Source organism: Drosophila tropicalis, unplaced genomic scaffold (assembly GCF_018151085.1).
Source record: "Drosophila tropicalis isolate 14030-0801.00 unplaced genomic scaffold, ASM1815108v1 contig_717, whole genome shotgun sequence".
Taxonomy (NCBI): domain Eukaryota; kingdom Metazoa; phylum Arthropoda; class Insecta; order Diptera; family Drosophilidae; genus Drosophila; species Drosophila tropicalis.
The window spans coordinates 586913-602975 of record NW_027173201.1 but is presented as its reverse complement, the minus strand read 5'-3'; the positions used below and the strand labels follow the sequence as shown (position 1 = coordinate 602975).

General features: G+C 42.7%; 1 protein-coding gene across 1 annotated transcript; it reads left to right on the top strand.

Moving 5' to 3' along the window:
• Positions 1-8287: 8287 nt before the first annotated feature.
• Positions 8288-12754, top strand: LOC137579602 (uncharacterized). Its single transcript, XM_068293380.1, has 6 exons — positions 8288-8541; positions 9194-9420; positions 9591-9763; positions 9956-10731; positions 10902-10951; positions 11757-12754. The coding sequence occupies exons 1-6, from the start codon at positions 8288-8290 to the stop codon at positions 12752-12754; spliced, it is 2478 nt and encodes an 825-aa protein (XP_068149481.1).
• Positions 12755-16063: the final 3309 nt, after the last annotated feature.

The window sequence follows — 16063 nt, the reverse complement described above, 5'->3', positions numbered from 1 at the left end:
AGAGTTTGATGGGAGCAACAAAAAGGATGTATTAGAATGGCTTTCAGACTTTGAGGGTACTGCTGTAACAGTACAATGGAGTGATCTTCAGAAATTTATCTATGGTAGACAGCTGTTGACAGGAGCGGCTAAGTTGTTCGTAAATAGTCAAGAGGGTCTAACAAGTTGGGGTAGACTTAATAGCGCGCTACAGGATGAGTTTACTGTTAAATTGTCGGCAAAAGAAGTTCACAAGCAATTAGAGAGTAGAAAGAAGAAATACAACGAGAGTCTGGTTGAGTACTTTTATCTAATGAAGAGTACAGCCAAAAGAGGCAGCTTAGATGAGGAAAGCATTGTCGAATACATCATTGAGGGTATCCCTGACTCTAAAATGAATAAAAGCGTTCTTTACCAAGCGAGAGATTTGAAGGAATTACGAGAGAAACTAACGATGTACGAGAAATATGCTTCCAACCAAATGTGTCTAAAACAAAACCACGATTTGAGAAGCTGCAATCGAGGAATACTTTGGAGGATATCAAATGCTTTAAATGTGGAGGAAAGAATCACGTCGCTAAGAATTGTAAAGACAATTTCAAATGTTTTAAATGTAATCAGATGGGCCACAAAGCTAATCAGTGTGAGGCAAGGAACACAAAAGAAACTAAGAAGGATAATACAAATTATCAACAAATGACACTTAAGTTTAATCGTTCTTTTAAGGACGTTCCAATAGGCAATAGAGTATTATCTGCTCTGTTTGATTCAGGCAGTGATCTTTCCACCATTAGCGAGAGCACTTATAAGGAAATAAACCCGGTTAACTTAAACCGTGAATGCAAGGAGGTAATTGGCGTAGGAGGGAAAAAGATTCGTACACTGGGGTTTTTCAATATCAAAACAGAGTTAGATGGCAACGCTGTAGAAATAGACTTTCATGTTGTTCGGGATAAAGACACATTGTATAAAGGAGTGATCGGCAATGATGTTCTGGAGAACTTGAATGTTACTTATGGAAGAAAACGAATCGTGTTCCACAAAGAAGACGAAATACCAAAGCCAATAAGCTGAGAAGTGCAAACTAAGACAAACATTTCTGAATTGCAGACAACGTTTGAGAGAATTATGACAATGACCTTGGATGAAGACGCTCCACTGGAAATTGATCTCATCCATTTAGACGAAGGTATAAAATCAGATATATTAGAAATGTTAAAGTCATATAAACCGGTAAAGCCTACTATTTCGCCAGTGGAAATGAAGATTGTGGTAACAGATGATATTCCAATTTCTCAAAAGCCAAGACGTTTACCATATCAGGATCAAGTGATGGTGAATCAGCAGATAAAGGAATGCAAGCAGGCTGGAATCGTTCGTCAAAGCTTTTCCGAGTATTCATCTCCTGTGGTGCTAGTTTCAAAAAAAGGTGGCAAGAAAAGATTATGCTGTGATTACAGGAAGCTGAATCAGAAAATAATAAAAGACAATTTTCCGACAGCATTAATTGACGACGTTTTGCATAAACTGCAGAGAGGAAAGGTGTTTACAACCCTCGATTTATGCAATGGATTCTTCCACGTTCCCGTAGACGAAAGCTCACGGAAGTTTACATCGTTTGTTACTCAAAACGGCCAGTTCGAGTTTAATTTCGTGCCATTTGGGATAACCAATTCGCCAGCTGTATTCATGAGATACATATTTGCAGTCTTAAGGCCACTTATCGATGAAGGGACTGTTATTTTGTACATGGATGACATTATCATACCATCAGGTGATGAGGAAGATGGATTAAATAAGCTGAAAAGAGTATTAAATCTAGCCGAGACTTCAGGACTGAAAATTAAATGGGAAAAATGTTAATTTTTACAAAGGCGAGTCAATTTTCTGGGATACATAATCGAAAATTCGACTATTAAATCGTCCAGAGAAAAGACTATGGCTGTGGAAAGTTACCCAATCCCAAGAGACAAAATAGCCTACAAAGGTTCTTAGGTCTTACTTCGTATTTTCGCCGATTCGTGAAAGACTTTGCAACAAGCGCTAGGCCGTTGACGAATATGATGAAAAAGATGTACCATTCATGATGAATGAAGAAGCACTTGCATCCGTTAGACAGTTAAAAGTAGGTTTGTCAAATCCGCCAGTATTACGTTTGTTTGATCCGATGGGTATGACCGAAGTTCACTGTGACGCTAGTATGTATGGTTATGGCGCTATGTTACTACAATTTAATTCTGAAGACCAGAATTTTTATCCTGTGGAGTACATGAGTCGTAAGACTACACCAGCAGAGGAGAAGTATCACTCATATGAGTTAGAAGTAATCGCCATAATTCAGGCTTTGTCAAAGTGGAGGGTTTACGTGCTTGGGAAAAAGATAAAAATCGTTACAGATTGTAATGCATTCGCAATGACGATTAAAAAAAAAAGTGCCTTTAAGAGTGGCTCGATGGGCGATATTTCTACAAGATTTCGACTTCGAGATCGAACATCGACCTGGAAATAAAATTCTGCGTTAAGCAGAATTCATTGCTTATTGCTCGAAAATTCTCTGAGACACAAGATACAACAGGCTCAGCTTTTGGATGAATGGATTAATGCGGTTAGAAAGGTATTGGAAAACGGGACATATGACGACTTTTATTTGCAGTACGATATTTTACACAAAGAACCGATTAAAGTTATACCGTCGGCAATGGAAAGAGAAATCATATCTATGGCGCACCGCCAGGGGCATTTTAGAATTAAGAAGACCATAGATGTCCTAGGAAAAGATTATTATATATCAAACGTTGCCAGCAAAGTTGAGGTGGTTATCAAATCGTGTGTGGAGTGCCTTGTGAGCGAACAGAATTATGGAAGGAAGGAAGGATTTTTAAATGTCATCGACAAAGGTGATGAGCCATTGACAACGTTTCACCTAGATCACATAGGCCCCATGGAATCGACAAAAAAGCAGTATAACCATGTTTTGGTCATAGTAGATGCTTTCTCCAAGTTCGTCTGGCTATATCCCACTAAGAGCACAGGATCTGAAGAAGTTGTTGATCGTCTGCAGAGACAATCGGAAGTATTCGGGAACCCAAAACGTTTTATAACTGACAGAGGAACTGCTTTCACATCCAACATGTTTAAAGAATACTGTACCTCCCAAACGATTCAGCATTTACTTATTGCTACAGGAGTACCTCGTGGAAATGGGCAAGTCGAGCATATTAATAGGACTGTTTCAACGCTATTGACCAAGTTATGTGCAGAGGAACCCAAGTCCTAGTATAAAAACGTTGGCAGGGTACAACAGTTCATCAACTCTTCGCCACCCCGGAGTACTAAGATCTCGCCTTTTAAAATTTTGACTGGTATTGAAATGAGAACGCCATATGATCAAGAGTTAAAGTCTCAGTTAGAGGAAGATTTACTTATAGAGTTGAAACGGGAGAAAGATGAAATTCGTAGATTAGCAAAAAAAATATAGCAAAAATACAGGAAGAAAATCGTAAGTCATATAACAAGTTCAGAAAGTCCGAAACAGAATACGAAGTGGGCGATATGGTTGCTATAAAGCGTACCCAGTTTGGAGCAGGGCTAAAGCTTAAGAAGAATTATCTAGGGCCGTATAAAATTGTTAGGCAGTTGAGACATGGTAGATACTCAGTGGAGAATATTGGGGATGGTGAGGGCCCATATAGGACCAATACCGTAGCGGAGTATCTGAAGATGTGGAATCCATCGTTCGGGACGAATGAGGCTGTAGAATGGCCGAATGTAGGATTGCGTGAGAACCCCTAATGGTATCAGAATGCCGATAACGATATTAGTTGGATAGATATAGATAGATGGTCAATCGGAAAGTCAGAAGAGCTTGAGTTGCTAGACGAAGAGGTTGTGTTGGTCTCGTTAAATTAAAAGTGTTCAAAAAGATGGTTTCTTTTTCTTTTGATAATAATTAAATAAAAATGATAAGCTAAGATACATACATAAAAGCAAAGTGGTGTGAAGAGTATATTTTATTTTGGTCCAGTGGACTCAGCCTTTCTACACTAATATCATTGCCAATAACCGAAACCGGAATCTAAATAAAATATCACATTAATATATTTTGTCAAAAAAATTTTACTTTCCTACGTGCATGATCGACTCATGTACCTGGTTCACCACTGACCATCTAAAAGTATGAGGCACAACTGGTAAGCATCGTGTTTTACATTTTTTTTTTGTAATGTGCGAAACAACATCTTTTTTCTTATGTTTTAAATATATCGTCTGACAGCTCGTTGGAATTAAACATATTAACAATGTCAACAATATCAGTGTCCAGTTGCTGTTCGGATAAAATCCAATTGCTTGATATTTCCGCTAAGTTAACTCGCCTTTCGCGTATTTAATCCAAAATTAACGGTGGTGTAAAGGGAACTGGGTTTCTAGATAAAAATCTACGTGTGCCATACGGTTTTCTTCTTTATATTGTACTGTTATATTAAATGATTGTAAATACCACCACCAACGATGAACTCCAGAAGTTAATTCTATTTCTATTCCATTCAATGAGTTGCAATCAGTGTAAACCACAAATACGTTACCAAGCAAATAGTTACGGAATTGTTTGACAGATTCAAATACGGCCAAATATTCAAACTCATATGAGTGGTTATTTTGCTGAAATATTCTACAACGTGAAGTCGATTACATTTTTGCAGCTCACTCAACTTTTCTCTAACAATATCTCTTTCTTCAGGCCTAATGGTCGTCGTTGGACAGTTTTGGTATGGTCAATCAACCGAATTTTCATTTCACCTGTACTATCTCATACAGATGGTGTCCCCTTAATAAGAGCAGTGGAACAACTTTTTTAGAAGTGAACTTTCTGCACTGGAATCAAAAGAAATTGGGTAGATCTCACCTTGCTGTATCACACTTCCTGTTGGTTCTGGCACGCAAAACTATTTCACGGTCTGCTGTTGAAACAATTCCTTTTTGTTTATCTCTTTTTCACATTGATTTGCCAAGTGTCCGGGCTGACCACACTTAAAACAGGTAACTAACGGCTTATCCTGTTGAGGTGCAGCATTGGCTTGTTGTATTTTCTTTCTGCACTCGGCAATTATGTGTCCTGGTTTCACACAGAAATGCCACACTATTGGCATTTCCCACTTCTTGATGTCAGGTCTAGAATCGCCATCAAGATCAACACTACGCTGCTTTTGAAATGTGAATGCACGAAGCTCAGATTGTAGTTCACTGCTAGTTTGATGAAAGGGCTATTCGTTGCAAGCGAAATTTTGCAAATGAGCGAGCACAGCCGAAACAACGATTTTCTCTATGTTTTTGTTTTGCCAGTTAGCGTTTAAGGTTGTCATCAAACGGCAGGCGTAAACAGCGAGGTATTCACCGTTAGTTGGGCGGCACAATGGGGCCTTTTGGCATTTTACATTGCAAAAATCATCATTTAAAAAGTTTATGATAAAGAATAACTTAGGCTTCTAAATGAATGTTTGACAAAAGTTCTTGGTGTTCGTGGTGCTGTAATATTTAAAGTCAAAGTCAGAATATTTCCAAGCATGTTTTTATACTCCTGCAGAGGGTATTATGAAATTGGTCAGATGTTTGTATAAAGTATATATATTCTTGATCAGCATGAGAAGCTGAGTCGATATAGCCATGTCCGTCTGCCATCTTAAGAGCTATCGGTGCTTTTTAATATCTGGAGCAGATCAAGTATGAAAATTTACATATGTGATAATATTGGATATAAAACCCCAGATCCCAAAATGTGAATCTAATCGGATGAATATAACTCAAGTTACAGCTCAATGTAACATTTAATCCCTAATTTAACAAAAAATTGTGTAAACATACATTTTTGTACATCGGCACCGGCAGCGCTGCTTGCTGTCATCAACAGAGCACATGCATACACACACACGCTGAAGCAACACTGCAAGGTAGTTCCGTCGGGGATAATGGAAACGATTGTGGATAACACACACACACACTGAACACATACAACGCAACACAGAGGAACGACGCTGGTTCGTCACGGTTTTCTCAAATCGCCTGCCATACGGTCGTGATTCCGCTTAAGGTTTGAAAGGGCGGGTTGCGGTCGTCAGATCTTTCCGCCTCTCTCGCGCACGCGTGTGTGGTAGTGGGGTGGTCGCACACCCACCAAACATCGTGTCGATAACTGAAGGAAAATTATTATCCTGGTTTAAGTTATCTCTCCTTTTTGTATATTGTTTTTTGCTTTTTTGCTGCTTTTTGTCTCTCACTTTGTATACAGCTGGATAAATCTAAATAAATCAACCCGGGCCTAAAAGCCCTGTTTTTGGCACCAGCCAACCCCGCGGAGTGCGTCGAAAGCTTTTAAGCTAGGTTTCAAAGCTTGAAATTCGATCACGCAAAGTGCTGTATACTTTTGTAGAATCCAAGGTATATAGCCGGACTCAGTCCCCTAGCCGCCAACTCGGTCTGTGTGCCCCAAGGCAAGCACTCAGCCTTGGAGGCGAAAGTACCAGGTTCAAATCCGCACTGGAAAAATTTTCAATTGCATTTTTTTCACAGTAATTAATTGTCAGAAAATTTCTAACAATCTATTGGAACCAGTGGTTGGCACTTTCTTCCGTCACAGACCGAAATTTCCAAGTGTGTGGAGCCGGCATAACTTCCATAAAATTCCAGGGGGAAATACCTGGTTGCAAGCATGGAAGGCTTGAGATCGGCTGGCTCGATGGCGGGGCCAAGTGGGCGGTGTCAATCAATGGCGGTCGCTTAAGCGCCGGTTCTATGGTCCGAATCTGTTTGCGTCGACAGTCCAGGCAGTCAATTAGCGATAGAGGCTCTGTTCGGTCATAAGCGTGTAGGAGTAGATGAGATGTTTGGTGCAACCGATACGCCGAAAAGACTGTGTGAAGATTCAAATTCAAATTCATCGGTGCTACCAAAATAAACTAAGTTGCAACAAGTTAGGGGCAAGAGCGAGATGGCAGAAATGGGAGCATTACTGGAGGAAATAGCCGAACGTATCAAGCCAGAAAAGAGGGAGGCAGGCGAGCCATTACGTCTGCTGCAATTCTCTCAACATTCAGTGCAACAATTGTGTTTAAGCTGCAACTGAAGCCAGACTCTCTTTGCTAAAAAGAGAAAACGAACGAAGAGAGAGAGAGAGAGACCAAGAACAGCACAAGTTACTTTGAAGTGACAAACTTGGAGATCCGTTACTTCAATTCTTTTCTTTCTTATTTCTTCTATGGAAATTTCCAGAACTTTGAATTTTGTAAAAGACAGCGTGATTTGCTGCACGTGATTTTTACTGTTGAAATTAATCTCGGTCGATGCGGTTGCACCTTCTGTGCCCGCCGACAATTGTACTATAGTTTTTAGGTTAAGAAAATAAAGCAACCGATTGAAGTCAACCTGGTCATCTCATTTCTTGCCAATCGCAAGTGCCTCGAAGCCGCCTCGGTGGAAATCATCCGAAGGCCGCATCATATAAGACGAGCAGTTTGGGGCTCCGCAAGGGCGCAGCCGTTAGCCAACATATATTTTGGTGCCGAAACCCGGGAGGAATGATCTTGGCGATTGGATTTAGAGTGTGATTGCCAGTGGATAGACTGATTCGGGTGAGTACAATTTAACGTTGATGTGTTTGGGTAGGTGTTCATTATGGCTGAAAAACTGTTACCGTTGGCTACGGAGCAAATCACATTGCTCACTGGAGAAGTCATTGGCGCGATATAATTCGGAGGACTCGGGACATACCGAGAGTCATCTGGAAGCCAGATTGGACTCGATTGCCCACCTTCACGCAGATTTTCAGCGCAATCATCACCAACTGATTCAAGAACGAGATAATGCGGAAATAAAGGGCAGATATTTTGACAAAGACATCAGAGACTGTTTCGAAGAAACCTACATAATGGGAGTAGCTGAGATTCGAAATGAGTTGCAGAGACATAAGGATCGGAGAATCCCTGCGTCGACTGCATTTGATGAGTCTTGTTTGCATCAGACGGTGCATGAACAAATGGGACCATGTTTGGAGGAAGTGAAACTCCCAACAGTTAAACTGCCTACCTTCAGCGGGAAATTTATTGAGTGGCCGGCGTTTAAAGAGGTGTTTTTAACAAGAGTACACCACTGCGACAAGCTGACGGACTTACATCGTTTTCATTATTTGAAGGATTCGTTGGTTGGAGACGCAGCTAAGGATATTGAACATCTAACGCTAATAGCGGCGAACTATGAAGTGGCTTGGAGAATGTTGATAAATTTGTATGATAACAAACGAGTGTTATTTTTACATTACATGGATGTGTTCGATCAGCAATTACCAATAAAATATGGAGATGCGGAAAGTTTGAGAAGATTTGTGCAAACTTCCCGCTCATGTGTGAATTCATTGGAGAAGACTGGTGTGGATGTACGACAACAGTCTGAAATTTTAGTGTACTACATGATGAAGAGATTACCGAATCAATTAAGAGTGGATTGGGAGCGGTCAATATCTTCAACGCAGAATCTGCCGAGCTTTGAGGAGCTCAGTCAGTATCTTGAAACACAGTACAGAACAATGATTACGGCGTCAGCAGGTAATATCGAGGGAACTCTATCACGGGATAGACATCGGAATGCAAAGCCAGGTGTACATGAGTTACGAGCTAACCAGAACTACACAAAGGCTTCATTTGTTACTCGAGAGACAGACCTATGCATTATGTGTCAAAGGGATGCACACTTATCGGAGTATGCAGGATATTCCAGGAGATGAGGCTATCGGAACGAAAGGCGTGTGTAGTGAGGCATCGACTGTGTTTTCGATGCCTTAGACCAAATCACCGAATAGATGCATGTGACAGTGCGGTAAATTGTGAAAAATGTCAAGGACGGCATCATACACTACTTCATGTAGACAAATCAGGATACGAGAGGCCGCTTGGCACACTAAGGAAGGGAGTTATCCCAACAGCATCTGCGAATGCTTTAATTGGAAAGAGTACAACAGAAACTGCGGTAAGGCACAAAGACGAGGTTTTATTACCAACAGCAATGGTATGGGTAGAGTCGATAGAAGGCTATCCCTTACAGTTTAGAGCGTTTTTGGATCAAGGTTCACAAGTTTCGTTCATTTCAGAGAATGCAGCTCAGCAGCTACGTTTACGGCGCAAACAGGCTCACATCACGATTACTGGATTAGCAGATACAAAAATTACAGATGCGGCAGCAGTCCACAAGGAGTTGATATTTTGTTGGGAAATGACGTCTACGATGAGCTGATGTTGGGAGAAGTGCATCGAGGAATACGTGGTATGCCTCTGGCGCAAAATACGCATTTGGGATATATTGTATCAGGAAAAACGAATCAAGAAGCTGGTAGGAGATCGTCCTACACCATAACGGTACGAAGGAAGGAAGCTGATGAGATACTTGAACAATTGTTATGTAAGTTTTGGGAGCTAGAACAATTCGACGAGGAGCCACGTGGGGTTTCAGTAGAGGATAACTGATAACACATAGCCGAATGCCGTCTGGGAAATAACATACTTGGACGAACCAATGGTAATTGTAGAATCATATAAGAGCGCGTTAAAACGATTACATTCTCTGGACAGATGCGAGTTTGAAGAACGCTTATGTTGGCACGATAAATGAGTATCTGGAGCTGGGTCAAATGGAACGTGTAACGTCACGGGCTAATAAGACGGGCAATCCTGCATTGGGGGGAGTCGATCATTGCTACCTACCGCATCACCCAGTCATAAAGGAATCGTCATCAACTACGAAGGTACGAGTTGTCTTCGATGGATCGAGCAAGACGAGTAATGGAAAATCGCTTAATGAGATTCTAGCAATAGGTCCAAAATTGCACGTACATCTTCAAGGAATCATTCTCAATTGGCGAGGGCTAAAATGGGTATTTATGGCGGATGTTGAAAAAATGTAAAGATGTATTAATATTCCACCCGACGACGCGCAGTACCAGCGTATTCTATGGAATCCGGACACAAGTGATTATGTGGAAGAATATGACTGCACAACGGTGATGTTTGGAACGAGCTCCGCACCTTATTTAGCCATGAGAGTTATGAAACAATTATCTATGGATGAATGCGAGAAGTATCCACTGGCTGTGGATTTTATAAATCATCAAATGGATGTAGATGACATACTGTCTGGTGGCGACAGTATTGGAGAAACGGAGGATGTCAAGAACCAAGTGATTGGAATGCTTCGTAGTGGTACATTCGAACTACGGAAGTGGGCGAGTAATTGCACAAAGCTATTAGAGAACATACCAGTTGAGCATCGAGAATCAAGCGGATTGTTACACATGGAAGGTAATGATACTATTCGCACGTTAGGTCTATACTGGAGTCCCAAAGAAGATGAGTTCCGTTTTGCTTTGCATGTCGTTCCACCAATGAGCTCACCAACAAAGAGGACAATACTATCAGCAATTGCACGACTGTTTGATCCCATGGGATGGCTTAGTCCGATAATGATTACTGCCAAAATTCTCATGCAGCAACTGTGGAAGGAGAAAATTGGCTGGGATAGCACACTACCGGACACTATTAAGAGAGAATGGGAGAAATTCGTAAAAGAGTTACCAAACATAGTAACTATACGAATACCACGGCATGTTACATGGGGGCTACCGGGTGGTGTGGCTGAATTGCACCTGTTTTGCGATGCCTCGTCACGAGCATATGGAGCTACGGCTTACTTGCGCTTCCCAATTGGAGAGGATAAGTATCACACAGAGTTGCTATTGTCAAAGGGGAGAGTATCGCCAACTAAACAACAACTAACCATACCTAGGGCAGAGTTATGTGCTGCGCTTGAAGCAGCCAAAATGTATAAGTATCTAAAAGAGAATCTAAGAATTAACATTAATTATTCGAACACTATTTTTTGGTCAGATTCTATGATAACCATCAGTTGGATCCGTGGTGGAGCTGCCAACTGGAAAGTATTTGTGTCTAATCGAATAAACAAAATCCTGGAAATCTCAGACGAAAGGCAATGGAGACACGTCGCCTCGAAAGATAACCCTGCAGATTATCTAAGCCGTGGCACGAGTGCAACCAAGTTGGCATCGTGTGAATTATGGTGGCATGGGCCATCATGGCTACAAGGATCGGACATCGAATGGCCTTGTAATGCTATTGATCAGGATTCGCTGTCGGTTGTTGACACTGAAGTCAAAAGGGTGACGTGCCATAAGATATCAGTGGAAGAAATGCCAAGTGTAGCATTTATCAGCAAGTATTCATCGTATACACGACTCGTCTGGATTATATCATATATAAAACGTTTCGTATATAATTGTCGAACATCTGTGGCAGAACGAAGAGGACCTGGACTCTCAATTGTGGAATTAGAAGAGGGCCTACGTGAATTGATTAGGATGGTGCAGAAGGATTGTTTTAACTCTGAATGGAAGGCGCTATCGGAAGGCAGGGTAATAGCGAAGGACAGCATACTCCTGTCTCTTAATCCGTATTTTGATTCGAACGAACGTGTTTTACGTCTCGGAGGCAGGCTCCGAGATTCCCTGTTGCCCATAAATGAAAAATATCCTTATATATTACCGTATAAACATCCTTTCACAGATCTCGTCATATCTTACAGTCATATTTGCACCTTGCATGGTGGAACCTCACTAACGCTGAATTTTATAAGGAAGAAATTCTGGATTGTTAATGGACGCAATGCAGTTCGGTTTGGAATTCATAAATGTATCACATGTTTTAAGATGAAGCCTCAATTTGCAGGTCAGAAAATGGGAATGTTACCTGCAGTACGGGTACGCCCTTCTAGAGCATTCTCATCCGTTGGAGTGGACTACGCTGGACCCGTAAATATTTCGCCCTGCAAAGGAAGAGGACGTGTATCCCAGAAGGGATATATTGCTGTGTTCGTATGTCTAGTGACAAAGGCCATTCATTTGGAACCAGTTGGAGATCTGACCTCAGATGCGTTTATAGGAGCATTTAACCGTTTCATTGGCAGACGTGGCCTATGCACAGACGTTTATAGTGACTGCGGTACTAATTTTATTGGAGCCAACAAAAAATTGCAAGTGGACAAACTGGCATATTGTTCGTACATTACGAAACATATTGCGCCAACATTATTGAGAAAAGGAATCAACTGGCATTTCAACCCACCATCAGCGCCACACTTTGGTGGATTGTGGGAGGCTGGAGTGAAGTCCATGAAGTATCATCTGAAGAGAACCCTCGGAGAACAAGTTTTAACATTCGAGGAAATGGCAACTGTGTTGGCACAGATTGAGTCTTGCTTAAATTCAAGACCGTTATGTCCCCTATCAAATGATCCTGACGATTTAATGGTATTAACACCCGGTCACTTTCTGATGGGTGAAGCGCCTTTAGCACCTCCTGCTCCGGAATTGGCTAAAGTTACTCTGATTGATCGATGGAGGAATTGTCAATATTATGCACAACAGTTTTGGAGAAGATGGAACTCGGAATATTTATCACGATTACAAAGGAGACCAAAATGGCTGCAGACCAAGGAAAATCTAACAGTTGGATGCATAGTGCTCATCAGGGACGAACGTTTCTCTTCTCATCAATGGCCTCTAGGTCGGGTTATGGAGACACATGCAGGACCCGATGGACTAGTGAGAGTGGTGACTTTGAAGACAGTCAAAGGACTCATGAAACGACCGGTAGCCAAACTCTGTCCATTGCCTATTCAGGAGAATTGGATAGAGAATGACACCATTCCTACACCTAAGCGTTAAATTGTTACTTTCTCGTTTCAGTTTTCTTTTCGCAGGAGTCTTCCAGACGTGAATTTGATGATGAAGATCGTCATCATCAAAGGGGGGAGAATGTTTAAGCTGCAACTGAAGCCAGACTCTCTTTGCTAAAAAGAGAAAACGAACGAAGAGAGAGAGAGAGAGACCAAGAACAGCACAAGTTACTTTGAAGTGACAAACTTGGAGATCCGTTACTTCAATTCTTTTCTTTCTTATTTCTTCTATGGAAATTTCCAGAACTTTGAATTTTGTAAAAGACAGCGTGATTTGCTGCACGTGATTTTTACTCTCGAAATTAATCTCGGTCGATGCGGTTGCACCTTCTGTGCCCGCCGACAATTGTACTATAGTTTTTAGGTTAAGAAAATAAAGCAACCGATTGAAGTCAACCTGGTCATCTCATTTCTTGCCAATCGCAAGTGCCTCGAAGCCGCCTCGGTGGAAATCATCCGAATGCCGCATCATATAAGACGAGCAGTTTGGGGCTCCTCAAGGGCGCAACCGTTAGCCAACAAATTGCGACCCTGAACCAGTAGAGCCATGCCCCAAATGCACCATACCGCCACCGAAGTCCTTCGCTACCAAAGGACAGCAAGCAGAACCTTCAACAGCCAAAATTTTTTGCCAAACGCAGTCAAGCAAGCAGAGCCCGCTTGGCAGACAGTGGCTGCGCGCCCAGCGAAAAAGGCGGTACCCAAGAAGCGTCCACCTGCTATTTTGGTCCAGGGAAAGGATAACATCTCATACAGCGAAATAGTGAAGCTGGTTACTAGGAGCCACGACGAGAAGCTCATTGTTGTGGGCGACCGCGTTCGCGCGGTCAGACGGACTGCGAAGGGAGACCTGCTGCTGGAACTAAATCCATCTGGCGCCGAAATAGTCGACCAGCTGAGACAGGACATAGAAGTGGCGCTAGCCGGGCAGGTTGAGGCGCGCGCACTGTCAAACCTCACCAGGATAGATGTGCTGGATATGGACGGCGAAACCAACTAAGCAACTGAGCGTTCAAATTGAAGACTCGCATATAAAAAGTCTGCGCCCAGCCCAACCTCAAGATAGGATTTTCTGTGTACCGCATCCGCAAAAACACATCGGCGGTCAGATGTCTGACGTTCGGCTATGTAGCAGCGAAGCTAGTATGAACATAAGAGGGAATGAGACGATCTCCCGAGACTGGCAATCCTGCTTCGCTGCAAGGCGGCGGTATCAGCTTGCCAGAAAGAGCGGCGACCCGTCGGGGCCCATCATGAGGGAAACTTTCTGCGCGGCTAGGAGAGCACTGAAGAAGGCAATCCACTCGAGCAAGCGGAGCTGTTTCCTTGACCTATGCGACTCAGCGGAAATTGACCCATGGGGTCGTGGTCAAGCGCATTTATGCCTCGAAGCAGCGACCACCAACGGATCCAGAAATGCTTAAAGGCATCGTTGCAGGACTGTTCCCGCATACTGGAGGAGAAATAGTGAGTCGACGGATCAGTAGCAATCTCCCCTTCGCAGTGGAGCCTATTGAGCTGGAGGAGATATGTGCGGCAGCAAAGAGGCTGAAAAAAGGCAAAGCACCCGGCCCAGACGGAATCCCAAACTGCGCCATAAAACTTGCGATGACAGAGAGACCAGAACTATTTACTGAAGTCTACACTCAGTGCCTGCGAGAGGGCTCTTTCCCTGCAAGGTGGAAGCTCCAGAAACTGGTGCTTCTCCCGAAGACTGACAAGCCTCCAAGCGAAGTGTCTGCCTACAGGCCGAAATGCCTTATCGACACTTTGGGCAAGGTGTTAGAGTCAATCGTATGCTCAAGGCTGCAGCAGGTGATTCAGGATGGTGGCGGACTCTCTACGAACCGATGCGGTTTCCGGAAGGCCCTGTCCACCACAGACGCAATAGCCAGGGTTGTAGACACGGCCCCCGCAGGCGATCAATGGATCGAGGTGGAAAGGCGGCTCGAATAAATACTGCCTGGTCGTCACGCTAGACATAAAAAATGCTTTCAACACGGCGGACTGGGGGCGTATTCTGGATGCCCTTCAGTCGTTCAGCGTTCCTGCCTACCTACGCGCCATCGTGTGGAGCTACTTCCACGGCAGGCGACTTGTGTATAGGTCAGACGTGGGCTGCGAATCGTACAATGTTTTGGCTGGAGTACCACAAGGCTCAGTCCTAGGCCCAACAATATGGAATGCCATGTACGACGGAGTCTTGATGCTGGCTGGGCCTGCTGGTTGCCAACTTATAGGACGACGTGGCCCTCATAGTGGTGAGTAAGACCATCAGACAGGCCGAAGATGGGGCGAACTCTGCCATAGCGACCATCATGCGTTGGATGAGCTCCGTGGGCCTGAGCCTGGCAGCCCAAAAAACAGAAGCGGTGCTGATTAGTGGCCGAAAGCCACAATCCTAATCGACGGAAACACGGTGCAATCAAAGCGTGCGATTCGCTACCTCGGAGTATGGATCGACACCCGCCTCTGCTTTAGGGAGCGAGCGTCCGTGCCCTCTCAAGGATCATGCCGAACACGAGGACTCCAAGCAGGAGTCCAGGAAGCTGCTAATGACAGTCTGCAGGTCGATTATTTTATACCCGGCCCCAATCTGGGCACGCGCCATGAGCGTAGATAGCTATAGCAGAGGGATCAGATCGTCGCACAGTCTAAGCGCGAGTTATGCCATTAGCAACACTTCCTATAACAGCCGACCCAAGAGGTCTACACTCCACATTAATGTAAACACAAACAATACCATTCCATTAAACATAGAGTGTCACAAGATAAGTGACCAGAAGAAAATATTATAAAATCAATAAAGCAGTCTTGATTTAACACTCAACCAGAACAGACTCAATCTTAATTGGCGCAGTCGGTACTCGAGTTCACAGCTAAAATATTGTGGAAACTTTGAACGCAATCAAAGATAACGAAACAATATAATACTGTGGAAAACAAAACATTTAGTGACAAAATAAAATATATATATTGTGGAAACTTTGGAGAAAATCTAGGCCAACGAAACAATATAATATTATAAAAACATTTTGTGACAAATAACGAAACAATATAATATTGTAAAAACACTTTGTGCAAACAAACAGAATTATTGTGGAAACTAAAAAAAAAAAAAAAAAAAAAAAAAGTTAACGAAACAATAAAACATACACCATTAAAATGGCACAAATTAACGAAATACAACAATGCATTCAAATGCTAACATCAATAATAATATCCAATCAAGAGATGCATTCTAATCCAACAACAAGGGAGAGAAACAGCATCGAGAAGGAAACAAGGTACTTGCCGG

Bases quoted from the DNA above. Each gene is read 5' to 3' on its own strand.
- LOC137579602 (XM_068293380.1), top strand. From the start codon at position 8,288: ATGGATGTGTTCGATCAGCAATTACCAATAAAATATGGAGATGCGGAA. The intron at 9,764-9,955 runs GTACGAGTTGTC...GACGACGCGCAG, and splicing joins AATCGTCATCAACTACGAAG to TACCAGCGTATTCTATGGAA. The intron at 10,952-11,756 runs GTATTTGTGTCT...CTCAATTTGCAG, and splicing joins GTGGAGCTGCCAACTGGAAA to GTCAGAAAATGGGAATGTTA.